Here is a 22,480-nt window from a genome sequence, read left to right on the forward strand (position 1 = left end):
TTGTCTTTCTGTGTATCTCCCTGCCCCTGTGTCTTTCTTCTTTTCTTTCTGTCTCCCTTCCTCCCTCTGTCTGTCAGTCCAAAGCAGCATTCCCTCCCCCTCCATTTCCCTCCCCCCACACCAGTTCCCTGCAGCAGCATTAGCGTTTCCTCTACCCCCCTTTCCCTTCCCGCGGTATAGACTACGAACCTGGCGATTCCAGCGTGTGCAGCAGTCTTCACATGCTGCTTCGGGTCCTTCTACTGGCCTGATTTACTCTGGCACGTCACTGATGACATCATCAGAGACGCGGCAGAGCAAATCAGGGCAGTAGAAGGGCCCGAAGCAGCGAGGCAAGACTGCTGCACACGCAGCTTGAATCGCCAAGGTAGTCGGATCCGCGGGAAGGGAAGGGGGGGCGGCAAAGGACTCGGGTCCCGATCCGGGGCGGAAAGTTGCTGGGTTCCTCAGTGGGGGCGCTGAGCGGCCGCGATCCCTCTCCTCAGAGACACCCCCCCGCCCGGCCGCTAGCCCGCTGGAGGAACGGAGATCGGCGGCTGGCTGCGGTCCCAGCTTGTAGAGGCATCGGCGGCTGGTGATGTAAGCGCGCATGCGCACTCCTACCTATGGTGCCCCACATCTCACGGAAAACGGACGCACGCAGATGGGAGTGCGCATGCGCGGCCTAGCATTTTATTATATTAGATAAATGTAGCCACCATCTGTCCCTATAAGAGTCACAGTAACATATGAAGGCACCAACTGCTATCCTTCCTTTTTTGGAATCATCAGCTTGTGATGTTTTTAAATATCCATCTGCAGAGAAGCAGTTTTCATATGAAAGAAAATATCAAACATAATTTATTTTTTTTTTTAACCTGCATGAAAAAGAAATAATATCTTTTAAAATAAATTAACATCCCTGGAAACAGAAATAAAATGATCTCAAAGTGATAAAAATCAAATAGGTTCCGTTACAGCATCTGCATTTTCTCAGAATGGCAAAACAAAGATATTCACAAAATATTTTACATTACATAGGACATTTTCCTTCACAGAAGGTAATGTATCATTTTTATCAGTGATGCAAATTGTAAACCTCTTCACCCCCACCACTTTCCCAACACACACACACACACAAAATCACACAGAAATTCTGCTATGCCAGCCTCTTCTTATCTAATCTGCACGAATTTACACTTATTACAAACAACGATCACCCTGCACAATGCAGGTACACAGCAAAAACACAATCCTGCTTCAGTGACATCATCATCAGGTCATTAAGAAAGCTGAAAATGCCAGGAAAGCACAGCCCACGGCTATCTGAACAATTACTCGTTTTCTGGCATGGCAAGGACCGTGAGTGGTGATTGTCTAATGCTCATGGCTGAAGGAACTGGTTTTCCATTGCTAGATCAAGTTCTCCACTGTCTGATGAACTGTTGGTGCCCAAGTGTCATTGCGCCAGGACATGCATAGGATCACAAGAAAAATAAAAACCAAAGAAAAGACGACCCCACTCAAACCAAAAAGCAGCTGCCTCTACAGAGCAGAGGAACATCCTTCTTCATATATACCATCCTGACCCTTACGAGACGACGTCTCATTCACAGCACATCATACGACGGTTCACACACAGTGGAGAAACCTGGCAAGGGCAGTTTGGCCTGAAGGAACCAGATAAAATTCAGTCCTGAAAAACATCCTTGCATGCCGTCATTGCCCAGTGTTCTCCAAACAGACTCATACCCTAACCATGCTCACTAACTGCATTCAGATGTGGGAGAATCCTTGCCTGTTAAAACCAGTGCAACTGTACTGGATTGTAGTGACGAATAGGGCAATACCGGGTTGGGGGGAGGCAAGTTCTGAGACAGAACACCTCAAAGTTTGTTAGGAGGAATCGAAGTGTCTGATTTTATGATGAGGCATCTGAGAATGGAAGATAACACACGTTTCTAGAAGCAATCAGACTCTGCTTGAAAATATGTACTAATGGCAATGCAACATGCCAGTCGCACACTAATAAAATGAATCACAGATCAAGTATCACAGAGGATTCAGTGGCTGTTCTGTCACATCCTCCTCATCCTCGTCCTCTTCTAGGCTGTCTTCCGCTTCTGTCTTGATCTGGGCAACACCTAAACGGTACAAGGTGTCACGGATCACCACCTCACCTGGCTGGCAGCTCTGCACGATTTCGTGAATTTGACGGTTAACAATATCCCGACTGGTGAGGAAGTCAATGAGCCGGTTATAGAGGTAATAGTGTGTGGCGTTTTCAAAAGTCACCCCCCTCTGCCGGATGTTACCGGTTTTGTTGTCATTGATGGTGTTGATGATGGCGCTGTATGGCTCCAGTTCCCGGCAGAGGGAGAGGGCATGGTGCTGAATTGTTGGATCGCTCTGGGTGCTCTGCTCTGTCGCAGCATGAACAATTCTCCTTGAAGTGGATTTGGTAATCGGATGCTGTATAGAGAACTCGGTGACAGTCATGTCCATGCTGTAATGCCGTTCCAGCAGCTCTGGGCAGGACACATGCTAAAGGAAAGAAAAAGGATGTGAGTCATGAATACTGTTCAACACCCCTGGGGACTAATTTCTTAAAGGATTTCTTCCCTTCTGTGCCTCAGGAAAAAGATTCGTTAAATTTAGAATATAGTATTCTCTCACCACAGTGGGAGTCGACCCCATTTCAGCATTGCTCATTGTATCAAAATAAAGTGAAAAGGAGGAAAGAAACAGAAAGTTAAGTTACTGAACATAAGCAAAATATGTCACAATTTTTCCATATAAGCAAAGAACGAAGGAAAATTCTTAATAAAATGGTCCGAGCTCTTGAAAGACTACTTATGTCTAAGTACAATGTTTCAATTACAAATGAATAATTCATATCCTGCTATGTTTTACAAAAATCCTGAGTGGAGAAGAATGGGTAAACGTGAATCGATTGTTTACTCTCAAAAAGTACCAAGGAGAAAATATTTTTTCGCAATGAATAGTTAAGCTCTGCAATTCGCTGCTGAAAAATGTAACAACAAAATTATCATATCTGGGTTTTTAAAAAAAAAAAAGTATAGATAAGTTCCTGGAGGGAAGTCCATAATCTGCTATTAAGTTAGACTTGGGGAAAGCCACTACTTATTCTTAGAATTGGTAGCACCGAATCTTGCTACTCTTTGGGATTCTGTCTTTGCTGGTCACAGGATACCAGTCTAGCTGGACTATCGGCCTAATCCATATGTCTACTCTTAAATCAAGAATGGCTGTGTGTCTTAATAGGTGCAAAAGGTTTGCTTAAGTCCATCAATCAACTCATGGCCACACGATCCCATATATCCCACAGCTTTCTGAATGCAAATAGTTTAGGAAAAAAAAAAAAAAATCAGCAGGCCTTCTAAAATAATTTTTGTGAGAAAGTTATTTAGCTGTGCTTCACAAGGCTTCAGAATTTGCCAATTCTTGCTTATGGGAAATGTCATAAAACACACCTTGGGTGGTTCTGAGGGATTAGAAAAACATCCCTGATTCTTTCCCCACATTTGAGCACTCAGTTCAGGGTAAGATACGTCGGCACACAGTGCCACTTGTGTGGCCAGATCCACTACATAGACTGGAGGCCAATGATGTGAAGAAACCAGGAGGTCCACATGATCTCGAGCACTTTCCCCTCTCACTATGTACTTTGAGCCACAGACAACCTAATGAGAGAACACAGACGAAAGCAGACTATAAATTTACATATTTGAAAATATTTAGATGCCTTAAATCTACAATACTAAGCAGCATACACTAAAACATAAAAGACACAGTAAAGTTATACATAAAAACATGTCTGTAATTTTCAGTAAAATTCTATCTCCACAAAAGTAGCCGAGTATATTTGGAGACCATGCAAATGTAAAAGTTATTTTGCCTTAGAAAACTGGTGTAAAGAACATATCTAAAAAAAATATATACAAAGACTTGCATTAAAGCTGGCTTCCAAGGTACCTTTCCAAGATGTCTCCTTAATGCTCATCATACAGTAATTGTGGTGTAGTGAAATCTATTTCATACCTCAAATAATAATAATGGTTTTATTTATATCCCGTCATACCTTTTCAATACTGAGCAGTGCCTTAGAAGGTGACCAAATATACGGCTGATATTTGCCACTTGGTTTCAGTTGAAAACAAAGCCAAAACCATTGTCCCCGCCACACCACAGACCACAAACTCTGCCCTCCTACCATCCAAAGCCTTCTCTAGGCCAGTCATTAAGAAACCCTGGTAGTCTGGTGACTTCTTTAAGGCAGGAGCGATCCCCAGTTGCTCCTGCCCTTGCTGGCTCCAATCTCAAAATGGCTGCTGCAACTTTCCATGGCAATCTCACAAGGTAATATAGCAAGAAATCACAGCAGCCATTTTGCCTGGGGAGCCGGCATGGGCAGGAGCAACTGCCCCAAAGAGGATACTAGGAACACCAGGGCTTCAAAAGGTAGGAAGCAGGTAGAGAGAGGGGTCATGTAGAGGTCATGGGGAGGGGGGTATTTTTGGTTTAAGCTAAAATGTTAAAGTTGTTGCTCACAGCAGTGAACAACTAGAGCAGTGATCTCAAATTCGCAGCCCGGGGGCTACATGCGGCATGCCAGGTACTATTTTGAGGCCCTCGGTATGTTTATCATAATCACGAAAGTAAAATAAAACAGTTTCTTGATCTCTTTAGCTATAAATTACAATATTATTATTAAGACTTAGCCCAAAGGAAAGATTTATAAACTCTAAAGAGTTTTACCTCATGCAAAATTGTCATTTCTTTAATAAGACTATTTTATCTGAGGCCCTCCAAGTACCTACAAATACCAAATGTGGCCCTGCAAAGGGTTTGAGTTGGAGACCAGTGGCCTATAGGAAGAGGAGATGCAAATATTAAGAGCCTTAGCCAATAGGGAGAGAAGGAGATAGTGGATTCTCTGGATGAGCCTTTTGGCCTTTATCTGCCATCATAATACTATGTTTCTATAATCATAAAGTTCTATGACATCACAATGCTCGCAGCCCGCACGGTACTATTTTGAGACCCTCAGTATTTTTATCATAATCACAGAAGTAAAATAAAACAGTTTCTTGATTATACGTCTCTTTAGCTATAAATGACAATATTATTATTAAGACTTAGCCAAAAGGAAAGATTTATAAACTATAAAGAGTTTTACCTCATGCAAAATTGTCATTTCTTTAATAAGACATTAACAATTTTTTTTCTGCGGCCCTCCAAGTACCTACAAATCCAAACTGCGGCCCTGCAAAAGGTTGGAGGTTGAGACCACTGAACTAGAGGTGCAGGGGAAGGGATGGGGGAGCACGCACGTGGCGAGGGGAGAAGTGGGAGAAGACGGGGGCGGAGAGGAAGAGGGGTGCCGGCACCCACACCAATATGGCTCCCAGGGCGGACTGCCCCGCCCCCCCCCCCTTACTATGCTATTGTACCAGCATGTGCACATAATGTACATTCGTAATGACATCCATTTGCTAATAAAACAATACATACATGCACACACATATGAAAAGTTTTTTGGGTGTCCAGTCCTAATTTTTTGTACCCTTGAACAAGTCCCAATCACTGTGCTATGGAGCAGTTTGGGTGTGCAAGCCGTCTATACCTGGTGTGAGCACATTTTGTAGACTTTTCCTCCTGTAAGATGAGTAGGGGGTTGCTTGGACCCAGTTCCATTCTGTACAAACTCATAAAGAGCCATGAAAGAGTGTCGCAGCTTATCCTAAAAAGGAAGTGAGGAGAGGGAACAAGGAGACAGAATAGTTAAGGAGAGTAAAATGTAATAGACGAGAGCCTTCTTTCTTTCAAGGTAGAGCAAAAAATCATATTCTTAAAATGCACAGGATGGCAATAATTATGCAAGGTATTTTTTAATGCATGTGGCTATCACTACGTCTGTCTACGCTCCCTGATAAAGAGTTAACTGCAAATAGCAAGAGACAGTTCAAGATAAAACTGAAGGAGTAAAAAGAGTAGTGTAAGTTGGTGCAAGCTGAGAGGAAGTACACCGGCAAGGGCAGCTCAAGTCAATGCAGGATGCTGGGGCACTTTTATCAGTAGCACCGAAGACAGCGTGAACGGCATAAGAGGGACTGCAAACACAGAAGCAGCGATTGGAAACGACTGTAGCTATAGCAAGAACACAGAACTGAAAGGTAGGGTAAAGGGAAACTGAAAAGTATCAGCAATACCCAGGAACTGCAAGTTTAAGGTTTGGATATAAAGAAAGTTGCATCACCTAACATAGTAAATGACAGACGATGAAGAAAGAATGATAAGTTCTCTCTCTAAACTACTAGACCCAGCTTCCTTGAAAACACTGATCCATTCTCTGGTAATTTCTTGTATAGATTATTGTAACGCTCTTTATAAGGGCCCTTCCGCACGGTCTCCGCGCTCCTTAGGTGCAGTGTGCTTCTGCTTGCCAGCTTTCGGCACCTTGAGCACCACTGGTGGAACTGTAGGGGTCGATACCTGCTCCGAGGAAACGGGGGAAGGCACCGGCGCCGAAGCCTGGGCCGAAACCGGGGTGAATGATGCCGGTTTCAGGAGGCCCGAAGCCGCTGGGAGGCAGCGGGCTTCGCTGAAGGAGTCGAAGCCCCCGTCGATGTCGATGTCGAAGCTGCAGGATCTGACGAAGCTTCCATCTTGAACATGGACTCCCAGAGCAGACAGCGGCGCTTAAACGCTCTCGCCGTCAGAGTGGAGCAAGGCCGGCACGATTTCGGGAAGTGATCCGGTCCCAGACACTGTAAGCAGCGTCGATGAGGGTCCGTGAGCGAAATCGCGCGCTGGCACTTGCTACACTTTTTGAAACCGGTAATCGGCCGGGACATAGGCCGGAAAAGCTCCGCCACAAGGTCGAAGGCGCGGGGCTTCAGCCACGCGGCCGACCCGGAGTCGGAAGGAAATTTTTTTTTTTTAAAGAAATTAAAGAAAGAAATAAACGCACAGGAGAGCCCAAAAGAACTCAACCCGTGGCAAAAAAGAAGGCAAAAAAAGAGATTCAATGGCGCAAATTGAAGATAGACTTCTCAGCTCCGTGGAAGAAAAAGAACCGAGGAGACGTGCCCGGAGCATCGGGCGGGAAGGCACTGGCGCATGCGTGGTGCGGGCATCTCGAAACTTCTGAGTTTCTTCAAGCAAGACATGCTTGCAAGATGTCCGTATCGGGGCTCTGTCGGATGACATCACCCACTAGTGAGATTACCTGCCTGCTTGTCCTGGGATAAAAGGAAATAAGCTGTATTCTGCACAATCTGAAGGCGTCTATCAAGTTTATCTATGGCGCTCAGAAATATGATCAGGTCTCACCTCTCCTACCCGTTGAACATAGAATTAGTTACAAAATCTTACTCTTCACTTTTACAGCACGTTCAAACAATCAACCAGAGTTCAGCGATAGACTCTTAATTCCCTACAGTCCTTCCAAATCGCTTCGTTCAAGGTCACAGAATCTCCTTGTCGTACCATCACTAAAATCCATCAACACGCTGAGATCCAACAACTTCGCCGTCACTGCACCTTCTCTTTGGAATTCGCTGCCTAATCAATTACGCATCCAATTCGTATTAAATCAATTTAAAGCAATATTAAAAATATTCTTGTTCCAAGATGCTTTTGGACGATAACTGTCCTTTTAAGGACTTAAACAAGCTTTTTACCCCGACCTATTGTTTTTTCCCCTTTTACTGTGCTCTCAAAGATTGTAGTTCTTGCTCTACTTTCCTAACTGTGTGAACTTAGTACATATGTTTTGTTATGTGTTTTATGAGCCTATTCTTGTTTTGTTTAGTATTTTTAACTTTAATTTGTTTTTATGAAACTTTTTTATTCTGTACACCGCCTAGAAATTTGATTAAGTGGTATAAAACTTTTTTTTAATAAACTTGAAAGGGAATGGGACTTGTAGACCACCTTTTTGTAGTTTTACGACTACACTTAAAGCATTTTCCCTATCTGTCTAATGTACCTGGAGCAGTGGAGGATTAAGTGACTTGCCCAAGGTCAGAGGGAGCAGCACAGGGTTTGAACCACAACCACAGGGTGCTAAGGCTGTAGCTTGGCTAGATAATTTGATTCGTAAAACTGAATCATACTGTTCTTTCAGGAAACTAGTAAAGGCCTATTTGTTTAAGAAATTCTGGTCTGTCTAAGAACTATGTAATCATATCTAAGTCTTTTGCTCATTGTATTTTTATCATTGATTGCCCACTTCTTCTTATCTGTAAACCACATAGAACTCTTTGGGTGTTGGAGATATAGAAAATAAAGTTGTTATTATTATTATTAGCTCTAACCATTAGCCCAGGGGTGGGCAACGAGGGCCGCAATCCAGTTGGGTTTTCAGGATTTCCCCAATGAATATGCACTGTATGCAAATGGATCTCATGCATATTCATTGGGGAAATCCTAAAAACCCACTGCATCCCTGTGTGATTTTTGGGCACTGCCATTTAGGCACTAAATTAGACATCAGACATTTGGGTGCCTAAATGGCTGAGTCTACCTTGTAAAAGTCCTCTCTGTACTTTTTCTCCCTTCCCCACATTGACCTCCAGTGTTGGTGCTGTGGGGGGCCCCACACTGACCTTAGGTGCAAGGTATGTGTCTCAGGAGCAGAAGGGAATCATAGCTGCCTTGAGAGAGGATGAACAGGCCTCTCATCTGCACCACTCCATATGGGGGCTTGTTCCAACCTCCCTCACAGCCATTGTCTGCGGCAGCTATGATCTCTCTTCTGCTCCAAGGAACATCACTCACAGCTGCCAGCTCAGCCACCTTGCACCAGAGGTTAAATGACTGTGCCTTAAATCCCTATGAATGGGAGCCTGCAATAAGCATCTTAATTAGCACTTTCACTAAGCGCCCAGTTATAGAATTGACATGGATGTCTTATGTGTTCCACTGTGAATGCAGAAATTAAGGGAATAAGTCTATGGAAAGTTATGCCAGCATTTTCGACATTCAATTGCATGCACTGCCGGGCAGAAAGCTCAGACTCCATGTGGTCAAATCCAACTGAATATTCCTTCATTCCTTATGATAATGTAGTCCCCAAATCCTGTCCTTGCGAATTAGGATTTCAACAACGTACATGTATGAAGTATATTTAGCATGTTACATCATGTTAGGTTTTTGTAACCTGCTGTCTTCTCAAATCAGGGTTCAAAGCGGGGATACAATTTAAGACATCAATTTAAGGATTTAAGATATCAAACATCACCATCAGATAAAACAGTAACAAAAACCAACAAAGCATTTTCAAACTGATTACAATAAAATATATTTTCTTAAAAAAATGTAGGATTTTAACCTCTTATAAGTACCTATACAATGGAAGCGGTGCAGGCAAATATATTACAAGCATATTCATTGTGAAAATCCTGCTTGGTACAAAATCCTGAGTGGAGTAGAACGGGTAGAAGTGGATCAATTTTTCACTCCGTGTAAAATTACAAAGACTAGGGGACACTCGATGAAGTTACAGGGAAATACTTTTAAAACCAATAGGAGGAAATGTTTTTTCACTCAGAGAATAGGTAAGCTCTGGAACGCATTGTCAGAGGTTGTGGCAAGAGCGGATAGTGTAGCTGGTTTTAAGAAAGGTTTGGACAAGTTCCTGGAGGGAAAGTCCATAGTCTGTCACTGAGAAAGACATGGGGAAGCCATTGCTTGCCCTGGATCGATAGCATGGAATGTTGCTAGTATTTGAGATTCTGGAATCTTGCTATTCTTTGAGATTCTGTATGGAATGCTGCTACTCTTTGGGTTTTGGCCAGGTACTAGTGACCTGGATTGGCCACCGTGAGAACGGGCTACTGGGCTTGATGTTCTTAGGATTTAGGAAACCCTGAGGAAACAAAAGCAGAATCGGCCTACATGGTGGGAGGGTCTGCCTTTCCTGGCAGTTTACCTTGGTATCTGACGCACACCAATGGATACCACAGAGTGTCAGTAAATGCTGCAGCTCTTCCTTATTGCACAAGTTGATGTCCTCTATCTTGAACAGACCTTTTTGGAGTAGCTTCACCAGGGCACTGCCATTCCCTAAAACGAGAGTCATGCCATGAAATTCACATTATACACAACCTGAAATTATTTCATTACAACAAAGATACTAAACCATGTAAAGATAACGCTGCACTGCGATTTTTGTCAGCTCAGTGTAACCCGGGGGTAGGGGTGCAGACCCCATATCCCCTATCACTTTCACTGCATGACCTCAATAAAGCTACTTCCTTTCCTGTTTAGTATCCTTTGTTTCATGCTCCTGCAAATTATCCTTGTGAACTCTACTACTAGTTTCAAGTTTATTTAAAAATTTGTTATACCACCTAATTAGGCTTCTAGGTAGTGTACATTAATCAATAAAAACATTCAAGTTAACAAACATATTTGGGGGTACAGTGAATTAAACTAAACTAAACCTTAAGTTTATATACCGCATCCTCTCCACGGAAGTGGAGCTTGGCACAGTTTATAAGAACTTAATATAAGAAGAGAAAGGAAAAGATTTACATGAGCTTATATATAGAATGGAAGAGTAAGGGGGGAAATAGAATTACATGTTAGAGAAGAGCCAAGTTTTCAGTTGCTTGCGGAATAGTTGGAGAGAGCCCACAGCGGGACAGTAAGGTTCCGCAGCGGGATAGTAAGGTTCCACAGCGGGATAGTAAGGTTCCACAGCGGGATAGTAAGGTCGTTCCAGAGACCTGTGATTTTGAAGAGAAGAGATTTTCCCAGTTTTCCTGCATAGAGAATACCGCGTACAGAGGGGAAGGATAGTTTAGATCTTTGGGCGGGTCTGGTGGAGTCAGGACTCGAGGAGTTAAAGGATAGTGGGATTAGGGGAGGAAGGACAGACAGACTTATACAAAAGGAGAGAAAGGATCGAACTACAATCTTATAGAAAAGAAACACTGAAGGAGAGAACAAAAGGTAGGGTAGAGGCTAAAAGAAAGGAACTCAAATTATCCTTAGATTGTCCTTAGAAGGGCGGTTGCTAATTAAACAGCATCTTTAAAAGAGAAGGGGCTACTCAAAGGCGTCTTTGAATAAAGTTTTTAGTTTGGATTTAAACTGGATTTACTACTGCAACTATTTATTATTTCTATAGCACTGAAAGGTGTACGCAGTGTTGTACATTCTAACACACAATAGACAGTCCCTTCTCAGAAGAGCTTACAATCTAATTTAGACAGGACATTTGAGGGTTGAGCAGTGTTCCCGCCTATGGTTTACTTGTCATTCTGTATTTTTCTGTACTTCTCCTTCCCTCTTGAAATTCATTCTGCACAAACTCTTCCTTCCTTTCAGACCCTCCTCAAAACCGCTCTCTCTAACCTGGCATTTCCGTTTTCACAGCCTACGTAACCAAAACCAATGTGTCTTCTGGCTCAGACTTTATGCCTTCTATTCCTGTTTCATTTTGGTTTTTATGAAGTTTCTTTCTCTCTTTCTAAGCTTGTTTTATCGTACACCGCCCTGATTTTTCTGGAATGATGGCGTATTAAATCCATAATAAACTAAACTAAAACACATTGGTTTAAAAGTACTATTTTAAAAATAAAACATATGGTGTCATTATAAAAGTGAAAAACAAATTAACAATTTACAGGGTGTTCAGTATATAATTAATTCTGATAAACAATTATATTTTGCAATCTACATGGATATTAGATGGAGCTGAAAGCATTAGGTCCACTATACTCCCAGTCACAGAAATTCCCAAAATATGACTGCAAATACAAGAAATTTCAAAATTACCCGATACTGGCGCTGCATTAGGGTTCTTGTCCTTCTCTGTGTTGACAACAGCAGCCCCCCTCATCAACGGGGCAAAGAATGGCGCAATGATTGAGGCATCAAACTTTGTGATAGGAATGCTAGAGGGGAAAGCTGCCTGCTCGATCACTTCGGTTTCCATGGTGGACCAGAAGTCCTCCATATTTACTTCACTGGTTGCCAGAAATTCTGGCCAGGTAAACTACAAGAGAGAAAGAGAGAAGATTCCTTTGTTTTTTTTTCCACTACCTAAAGTTCAATATCTACAAACATAATAAAAGCAATGGGAAAGAATGAACAGCAAAAGTACTCAACCTTTCAACATGTAAGATAACAAGGAGGTTCTCTCTTTCCCCATTTTATTTATTTTCCATCATCCTTTATGTAACATAAAATTTTATTTTTACATTTTTTAATGAAATCTATTTTATTGATAACAAATACGAGGGATCTTGAAAAAGTTTTATTTAGGAGTGAACGTTATCTTGCATGCTTGCTGTTTGTGTGGGTTAGGCCTTTTCTATCTAACAATAGAGTTCTTTTTATTTGATTGTATTTTGTAAACCGCTTGGGCCATAAAATGAGCGAGCGGTATAAAAAGATTAATAAACCATAAACCACTTTTATTTTGTGAAGCAAATAACATCACTTTTCCACAGGCGAGTCAGCTTGCCTGACTAGTCACCTGACATTCTACGACACGTCCTCTCTTACCACTTCTCTCGCCCCCAACTGTTTCCCGTGAAAAATATGAAAATGCAGAAAGTTTTGAAGAACCCTCGTATATCGGACAATACAAACAGCCATCCATACAAGGCACCAGATTATATAAAAACATAAGATAACAAAAACCTTATGATACCAGCATAAATGATAACAAACAGTCATCATTAAATGGTATATTCTCTCCCCTCTCCTGCTTATTTCTATTTCTTAACCCAAACCCTAATCTAATGTCCCAAACTCCATGGAACCTCCATCTTACCACAACTAAACCTGATACAACCCTCAAAACATTGTTGTTTCTTTGGATCTCCATTTTAAAATTATACAGTGGTACCTTGGATTACAAGCATAATCCGTTCCAGGAGCATGCTCGTTTATCAAAGCAAGTTTCCCCATAGGAAATAATGGAAACTCGCTTTGCTACGTTCCCCTCCCCCCAACGAGGCCAGGGTGCTGCTCCCCCCCCCCCCCCCCCACGTGATCCGGCACCCCCCATGAGAACAGGCACCCCCGCCCGACCAACTTTAACTCACCCCTCCCCCCCCCCGTCTGACACCGGCATGAGAACCGCTCCCCCCCGCTCGAATCGGCACCCCCCGGCGAGAACAAGAACTCCCGCCCAACCAACTTTAACTCACCCCCCCTTTGGCATCGGCACGCAGCCCACAAGTGCCGGTGCTGGTGCCGCTTGAAAATCTTCTTCCCAGTCTCTGCCGGCTTTGAGCATGCATCTACACATGCTCAAGCCCTTCTAATTCTCCCTCTCCTGAGATTCTTGGTGAGAGGGAGAATTAGAAGGGCTTGAGCATGCGCAGATACATGCTCAAAGCCGGCAGAGACAGGGAAGAAGATCTTCAAGCGGCACCGGCACTTGTGGGCTGCGTGCCAGTGCCAAAGGGGGGGTGAGTTAAAATTGGTCAGGCGGGGGGTTCCTGTTCTCGCGGGGGGGGGGGGGGGGCAATGGCGGTTATCGGGGGGTGCTCGCAAATCGAGTCAACACTCGGTTTGCGAGACACGTTTTGCGAGAATGTTTTCCTCGTCTTGCAAAACACTCGCAAACCGGGTTACTCGCAAACCGAGGTTTGACTGTATATGAATTTTCATCATTGGCGCTGCTGAAAACACATACAGAGGTAATTCCTAACAGATTGCTTATATGAAATGTCTAAAAAGGCACATAGATGGCCCCCAGAAGTACACAAATTCTTTTGCAGAAATGTACATCTGCTCTGAAGAACATATAAATGTGTACATGTACTTTATGAAATAAACGCATACACTGTAACTCCACCCAAACTGTGTCACTAAGAGCACATATACACAGATCATGTAGAAGGAGGGGCAATCTTTGTGCCTGCCCTGTATATACCCAAATGCAATATTATAACAGCTATTTTGGCATATAAAACATGAAAAAATATTTATTAAATTACTCTGATAAACTTTAGAGTTAAGACTGTGGCCCTGCCGCCTATTTCAACCTACTTACAAAAATGAGAAATATGGAATTCTGAGAATTCAAAGACAACCTTTGAGACTTTTCAAGAGGTGGCTACATCATTCAGTTACGTGACTGACTGAGCCTCAATAGCTGGATACTGAATAATAAAGCTGAGAAACCGACATGAACACTGTCCTGCCCGGGTGCTGGGAGCATCTGTCTTGTGCACAAAAGCAGAAGCACTCTGTGATGTGACAAAACAATATCACTGCTCCCTCTCCTGGAGGTCTATAAATTTAATAAATGTAAAATGTTCACCAGAGCTTTTAATTAGGAAATGCTATACTATTATTTTTTGGTTTTGTTTGTATGTCACATTTTATGGTATTATACTTTTGTCTAAACATTATGAATGTTTAAAAGTGTAAACTAAACTAAACCTTAGATTTATAAACCGGGTCATCACCAAAACAGGAGCTCAACTCGGTTAACAGTAATTAAGAAAAAAATACATAATGAAAAGGATAAGAAAAAAAAAGGCTATACAGAATAAAAAGTCCTAAGAAACTTAAGAAGAATGATTTCCAAAATGATTTGCAAACAGAGATGCATGTCGGTAGTAAAATCTCATGCACGAATACAGGATGTCCGGGGCGGTACTTGGAGAGACCTCCCAGGAAAGAGACTTGGGAGTTCTGATCGACAAGTCGATGAAGCCGTCTGCATAATGTGCTGTGGCGGCAAAAAAGGGTGAACAGAATGCTAGGAATGATAAAGAAGGGGATCACAAATAGATCGGAGAAGGTTATCATGCTGCTGTACTGGGCCATGGTGCGCCCTCACCTGGAGTACTGCGTCCAGCACTGGTCGTCGTACATGAAGAAAGACATGGTACTACTCGAGAAGGTCCAGAGAAGAGCGACTAAAATGGTCAAGGGGCTGGAGGAGTTGCCGTACAGTGAGAGGTTGGAGAAACTGGGCCTCATCTCCCTTGAAAAGAAGAGACTGAGAGGAGACATGATCGACACATTCAAAATACTGAAGGGAATAATAGACTTAGTAGATAAAGACAGGTTGTTCACCCTCTCCAAGGTAGGGAGAACGAGAGGGCACTCTCTAAAGTTGAAAGGGGATAGATTCCGTACAAACGTAAGGAAGTTCTTCTTCACCCAGAGAGTGGTGAAGAACTGGAACGCTCTTCCGGAGTCTGTTGTACGGGAAAACACCCTCCAGGGTTTCAAGACTAAACTGGACAAGTTCCTGCTAAACTGGGACGTACACAGGTGAGGCTGGACTCATTTTAGAGCATTGGTCTTTGACCTGGGGGCTGCCGCGTGAGTGGACTGCTGGGCACGATGGACACAGCAGTGACAATTCTTATGTTCTTTTCAGAGTTTTGCAGAATAGTTGGAAAGAGCCTGGACCCCTTGTAGTAAACGGCAATCCATCCCAAAATTCAGTCAGTTTAAATGAGAAAAGATTGTCTCAATTTACCTACCAACAGCTTTAATTCCCTTGATTGAGGGAAATGAGAGTTTAAATCTTTGGGTACTTTTTGCAAGACAGGATCTCTGAGCATGCCAAAATAGAGGAACAAGAGGCATGAAAAAACCAAACAAGATCTTAAAGACAATGCATGCACATTTAAAGTGAATCCTAAGATGAACAGGAAACCAAGGTAATTTTTTCAGCAATGGGGAGACATGTTCAAACTTGCTTTTCCTGAAGATCAATTCAGCAGCAGTGTTCTGTATTAACTGAAGCCTTTGCCGGCCGATCTTGGTTAATCCTAGATACACTGTACTACAGTAATCCAATCGGGCTAGAATAACAGACTGAACCAGGACAGAAAAATGCTGCTGATGAAATAGTGCCCTGCAGCATGTGAAGACTGAATAAGTACTTCTTAACAAGAGTTTATTTGATCCTTAAATGTGAGCAAAGAATCTATAAGGATACCTAATATTTTGGAGGAGAATTCAATCTGAAGTTTATACATTAATTAATTTCTTTGTTATTAATAAATAAATATAAATGTAAGTTGAATACATTTAGCAGGCAGGAGCAATAAGTTCATGTTGATTAACTAGAAAACTTCTCTTGTTTATAATTAGTATCTTATCTTTCACAGTTGGTTATATGCTAGACTCGCTCTCGAAAGGTCTTGAGTGTTGTCCTAGCTAAGTGGAAAACTTCCAGGTTTCTTAACATTTGAATGAGCCCGCATCCATTACACAATTCTGTAACTTGGAAACAAGAATTAGAACAACAATGAAAAGGAATTTGTATAAAACAACCTTAGAGAATCAACCTGCTTTTTCAAGGGTCCCACGACAACAAGAGGGCATCCGTTGAAAATCAGGGGCGGGAAACTACGAGGTGACACCAGGAAATTCTTTTTCACTGAAAGAGTGGTTGATCGCTGGAATAGTCTTCCACTACAGGTGATTGAGGCCAGCAGCGTGCCTGATTTTAAGGCCAAATGGGATCGGCACATGGGATCTCTTCACAGGGCAAAGGTAGGGGAGGGACATTAAGGTGGGCAGACTGGATGGGCCGTGGGCCCTTATCTGCCGTCTATTTCTATGTTTCTATGTTTACCCTTAAGTGTCTCACTATCATATACATTCCCCCCCTAACCTTCTGTTTCTTATACATTAGTTACATCTCGTAAACGTTAATTTGTGTTATAGTTTATATAATCCTCAATCTTTTATAAACTGTACACCACTTAGAAGCAAGATAACCGGTATAACAAACCTTAAATAAACTTAAAACTAGCACTAACAATAAGGGAGCCAGAGGCTGAAGAATGCACTTACGTATACAACATTTCTTCACATATAGCCATCTGACTGACGGGAGAAGAGCTCCGGGCCTGGAATCTAGAAACATCCAAAGAAGAAAAACAGGTGCAACAGAATACTCCAAGGGCGGGCTGCATGGACTCCTGAGAAGATTAACAGAAAGAAGATTATCCAAGTAAGAACCTAATCTTTCATTCTGTTATATCCACTCAGGAGTCCATATGTATGGTGATGTACCAAAGCAATGGTCGAAATCTAGGGGAAAAGTAAGCCGAGTAGACCAAGTAGCTGCTCTACAAATCTCTGCGGCAGGAACTGCCCAAGACTCTGACCATGAAGAGGTGACACCCCTTGAGGAAGGTGGAATGTGCCTTGAGAGAGACTGGCAGCTGTTTACCAAAAGGCAATGTATGCCAAAGATATGGCCATGCAAATCCATGTAGCTATAGAGGCCTTGGACGCCAGCATGCCATGCTGGGACTGGCAAGCATGAACAGATGGTCTGAAAGGCGAAAGTCACTGGTCATGTCTAAGTACTTGCGCAAAGCTCTCCACGCATCAAAGTTTCTCAAAATTCTATCCTGCTTGTCTGAGCCTGTAGATTGAAAAGCAGGCAGACAAACCTCCTAGTTAACAAGGAAATCTGACACAGCCTTTGGAAGAAGAATGACACCTGCTTCCATAATTCCAAGGAAGGGCTCCCTACAGGAGAGTGTTTGCAGCTCCGAGATAAGCCGCATTGAAACAATAGCCACCAGAAACACAATTTTAACGGTCTCCAAGCGGCTCATATAGGGCCTTTAGGACAATGTTTCCATGAAGGGAAAAGATGTTGCAGCGGGGGTCTGAGTTGAAGCAGGAAATTTTGTCACATCTGGATGAGCCGTCAGCGAAACCTTGCGACTCTGCACCAGCAGGAAAGCCTGCCCACCTGCACTTTCAGGGAGGCTACCACAAGGCCCTTCTCCAGTCCAACCTAAAAGAAAGCCAGGATGACCAGAACGGGAGCTGGTAGCAGCTCCACCTGGTCCTTTTCACACCACCGTTGAAAAGCCTTCCAAGTTTTAGCATAGGCCACCATAGTAGACAGTTTCTTAGCCTGGAAGAAAGTAGCAATAATCCTTGTGAGCTATGTTGTAAAGCCAAAACGCTGTGGATTCTCCAGCAGAGCAGATCAGAACACTTCTGCAGAGTCCGCTTGCAGAAGAAAAACTGAAAGGGGATATTGGACTCCGCCTCCACATGGGAGGTGTTCAAAACTGTAAGCATTCATACTTCTGCAAGTCCAGTTCAAGGGAACGGTTTGATCACCATACATACGGACTCCTGAGTGGATGTAACAGAAAATCCTTTATTTGTATACTGCAACCACCAACAAGTTCAGAGCGGTTTACAACAAGAATAGACCAATATAACACTGTCAACATATAATCTCAGAAAAACATTAAAAAAGAGTGTTTAACAACATCTATTAAGTTTTACAAATTCAAGGTGGTTTTTAATAACAGAGAGAGAAGCACAATTCCTCCCAAGCCCATACCCTGATGAGAAATTAGCCCACAGTTATATAGGATTTAAAGCAGATGGAAATGTATTAGCTAGTCTAATATATGGAATATACACCTATCTTCAATGCCTGCCCAAAGGACACCCAGAAAAAAATTCCTTCAAATATGTACATGCCATTGGCATAAATGTATAGCAATAGCGTCTGTAAACTTGCTATGATAAGCGTACAAAGCGTTACAAATGATACAAAATTCAGCTGCCCGGCTACTGGCTGGAGTATCTCGATATGAACATATTAGACCTATTTCAAAAAGATTGCACTGGTTGCCGATTTAGTTTCGTATCCAATTCAAAGTTTTGAAACTTGTCCAACAAGGTGTTTATGACATCCTGCCGAATTATTTGGCAAAATGCCTGACACTATATACGCCGCCAAAGATGCTGAGATCACAGAATTGTTGGTTGTTAAGACACATCAAAGGGGAATATTTCACAATATGTATGGACCAAAATGTCATGTTTCTCTATAGCTGGACCATTTGTGTGGAATGCGTTGTCTGGTACCTTACGGTTTTGTTGAAACCTGTCGCAGTTTAGAAAGTTGCTTAAGGCCCATTTGTTTGTTCAAACTTTTTTAAGCTAATATTCTGCTTCTTGAGTTAATATTTTACTTTCTGAATATCATCTTTTTTTGCAGGTTATTAGATTTATGCATCTTGATTGAAGTAATGTAGTAAATGAGCGGCTGAGATGCAATTTATAGGTTGAGATGGTAAAATCTGATGATTTTTGCTAATGCATGGGATCTTCATGTTGTGCAAATCCTGAAATACGTATGTACCGTATTTTCACGTAGATAACGCGCACCCGTGTAAAACGCGCACACGGGTATAGCACGCGGGAAACACACATTTATGTAAAGACATTTTTATATACCGCGCTCACGGGTATACCGCGCATGCCGCCCCAACTCTCCTCTGGCTGCCCCGACTCTCCTTTCACCCGCCCTGACTTTCCGTTCGCTGCCCCGACTCTCCGTTCGCTGCCCCGACTCTCCTCTGGCTGCCCCCCCTTGAAGTCCTGTCCCCCCTTGAAGGTCTGCCTGTCCCCCCTTGAAGTCCTGTCCCCATCCTGAAAGCCTGATGCCCCCCCCCCCGACGCCCGATTCATCATCCGGAAGGACCGCTCGCACCCCCACCGCTCGCATTCCCACCCCGATGGACCGCTCGCACCCCCACAGCCTCCCCCCCCTCCCCCATGGAGAAGCTGTCTACCTTGTTTCCGGATGCCAGTGAGCCCAGCTGCTTCCTCTGCCGGCGGTCCTGCCCCTTCTCTGAGCCCTGCGCTACGCTGCTTCCTCTTCCGGCGGTCCCGCCCTTTCTCTGACGTCTCTTCGGGTGGGAGTGCGAGCGGTCCATCGGGGTGGGAGTGCGAGCGGTGGGGGTGCGAGCGGTCCTTCCGGATGATGAATCGGGCGTCGGGTGAGGTGGGAACTATGTAAAAAAATTTTTATATAGCGCGCTCACGCGTATAACGCGCAAGGTTATGCACGGTTTGTAAAATCGTGTATAACGCGCGCGTTATATGCGTGAAAATACGGTAATACTGTGAGCCACCCTGGATAAAGGCGAATTAGAAATGTTTTAAAGAAATAAATAATTTTATAGCAGGTCACCTAAGTTAAGAGGTGCTCAGTTTCTAAAGACATATGCATCTTTACAAAATATTAGGGGTAACGTAGCAGACATTGCAGCTAGATTGAAGTCAAGGACATTAACACCAGTTCAGAAGCACGTATGCGTGTACATGGTGTCCAGAAAAAATAACAGGACCTCCTCAACATTTTTTTTTTCCCTTATAATCCTGAAATCTGAGACATTTCCAAGTATTTTATTTTTCAACAGGATTTTGCTCCAGTGTATCAAGCTCGCAAAACACTTGAGCTCTTAATCAATAAATCCCCACACCTAACTTAGATGCGAATCAGGCATATTCTGTAACAGTGTGTAAAAATCGTTGGAATGCCCAGAACCCACCCATGGCCATACCTTTTCGGATCTGCGCATTCGAATTTACGCACACCACTTTATAGAATACACCTAAAAAGATGTGCACATAAATTCTAATTATTGTCAATTAGTGCCGATAATAGATTGCTCTAGTACTTCACAATTATCGGCACTGATTGGCTCGTTATTCAATTAAGTTGTGCATGCAACTCAAAGCGCCATATACAGAATCTGAGAATAAGGGACAAATAATCCTGTGAACAAATGAGGAACCTTTTCATTATATGCCCTGTGTGTTAGGATCAATATCTTAAACAACATCCTGTACTTCACATACAAACACACTTATTATCGAATATAAAAACATGAATCATATCATAACAAAATTAGCTTCCCAAAGCAACATTACATAGAACTAATATGTTCAAACACTGAAATCCTCCCAAAAGCTGAATATACAAGTGCATGGAATCACTCTGGTGAACGTACCTCCACATTTTTTAATGCTAGAACATTTTCGGTGTTCCTCTGGGCTATTTCTACTTTTGGTGCAATGCCACAGATTCCACAGATCATGTCGTTGTAGTCTCGGATGGTGAGGCACTCAAAGGCCCAGTACCCACTGCAGAGAAGCTCCTGCAACAGCAGCCATTCCTCTGGGCTCAGAGGCTTTTCTGGAACAAAAGAATGAACAAAACAAGATTAAAAAAAAAAAAAAAAACGGCACCGAACAATAAAGGGGAAACTTAGGGCTGCAAACAAACTAGAGAGAAATAAAAGTAGAAGGGAAGTGTAAGAAAAGTTGAAAGACAGCTGTAGGAGTCCAACATCCACCACCACCACAAAAACAAAACCAGAAAAATGCCTTTTTGTAATTTTTTTAGGAAAAGGGGAAGGGGATGGAATTTGATAGGCCACTTTTCTGTGGTTACAATCAAAGCAGTTTACATATTGTACACAGGTACTTGGTTTGGTTTATTTATTTATTTATAGTCCGCTCATACCCAAGGTGGGTTACAAACTTACATACTAAACTAAACTAAACCTTAGGTTTGTATACCGCACCATCTCCGCAAGCTTAGAGCTCGGCACGGTTTACAGAGTTAGGAGGAAAGGAACTACAATGAAGGGTTATAGGAGAGGAACTAAGAAGATAGAGAGGGACAAGGGTACCAGAGAGCGGGAGGTGATTAGATTTTTGAAAAGAGCCAAGTTTTCAAGTGTTTGCGGAAGGATTGGAAGGAGCTTGAATTTCTGAGCGGGGATGAGAGGTTGTTCCAGAGTTCTGTGGTTCTAAAGGGGAGCGATGTTCCAAGTTTTCCTGCGCGGGATATATCTTTTATAGAAGGGAATGATAATTTCAGTTTTTGGGAGGGTCTGGTGGAGTGGGGGTTTGAGGAATTCCCAAAGAGTGGGATAACGGGAGGAAGGATGCCATGTAGGATCTTGAAGGCTAAGCAGGCACATTTAAAGAGGATTCTGGAATGTACTGGAAGCCAGTGAAGCTTGGAGAGGAGTGGGGAGACTTGATCGAACTTGCCTTTTGCGAAAATAAGCTTAGCCGCGGCATTCTGAATTAGCTGAAGTCTATGTAGGTTTTTCTTAGTTAGGCTTATATAGATGGAGTTGCAGTAATCCAGTCTAGAGAGGTTGGTGGATTGAACAAGGATGGCGAAGTGAGAATGATGAAAGCAGGATCTCACTTTCCTCAGCATATGAAGGCTAAAGAAGCATTTTTTTACCAAGGAGTTGAGGTGATCATTGAAGGAGAGAGAGGAGTCTATGACGATGCCTAGGACTTTGCTTGAAAACTCAAGCTGAAGAGTGGGGCCGGAAGATAGTGGGATGGAGGTGGGTAAATGATCTAATGATGGGCTGAGCCAAAGTAATTTTGTTTTGGACTCTTTCATACAAAATTACGTACAAGAGGGATTTTGTGGCACAGTGGTTAGAGCTACAGCCTCAGCATCCTGAGGTTGTGGGTTCAAATCCTGTGCTGCTCCTTGTGACCCTGGGCAAGTCACTTAATCCCCCATTGCCCAATTGCTAATTGTACATTAGATAGATTGTGAGCCCGCCAGGACAGACAGGGAAAAATGCTTGAGTACCTGAATGAAAACCACTTCGACTATAAGTGGTATATAAATGCTTAAATAATAAATAAATAACAAACAATAAAT

At 42.9% G+C, this 22,480-nt stretch overlaps 1 protein-coding gene across 4 annotated transcripts in view; it reads right to left on the reverse strand.

Annotated features, from left to right (window-relative positions):
• Window positions 1-817: 817 nt before the first annotated feature.
• The window catches only part of HMGXB3 (HMG-box containing 3), a 100,622-nt gene continuing 78,959 nt past the window's right edge, over window positions 818-22,480 (reverse strand). For all 4 annotated transcript variants that reach the window (XM_033927343.1, XM_033927339.1, XM_033927344.1 and 1 more), the window contains exons 16-21: window positions 20,790-20,974; window positions 11,791-12,010; window positions 9,938-10,071; window positions 5,627-5,743; window positions 3,474-3,683; window positions 818-2,523 (exon numbers count right to left, since the gene is read on the reverse strand). In XM_033927343.1, the coding sequence (XP_033783234.1) occupies window positions 2,032-2,523; window positions 3,474-3,683; window positions 5,627-5,743; window positions 9,938-10,071; window positions 11,791-12,010; window positions 20,790-20,974 (1,358 nt within the window). In that variant the 3' untranslated portion in view covers window positions 818-2,031. The remainder of the gene's footprint in view (window positions 2,524-3,473; window positions 3,684-5,626; window positions 5,744-9,937; window positions 10,072-11,790; window positions 12,011-20,789; window positions 20,975-22,480) is intronic.

This window comes from Geotrypetes seraphini, chromosome 18 (genome assembly GCF_902459505.1).
Source record: "Geotrypetes seraphini chromosome 18, aGeoSer1.1, whole genome shotgun sequence".
NCBI lineage: Eukaryota > Metazoa > Chordata > Amphibia > Gymnophiona > Dermophiidae > Geotrypetes > Geotrypetes seraphini.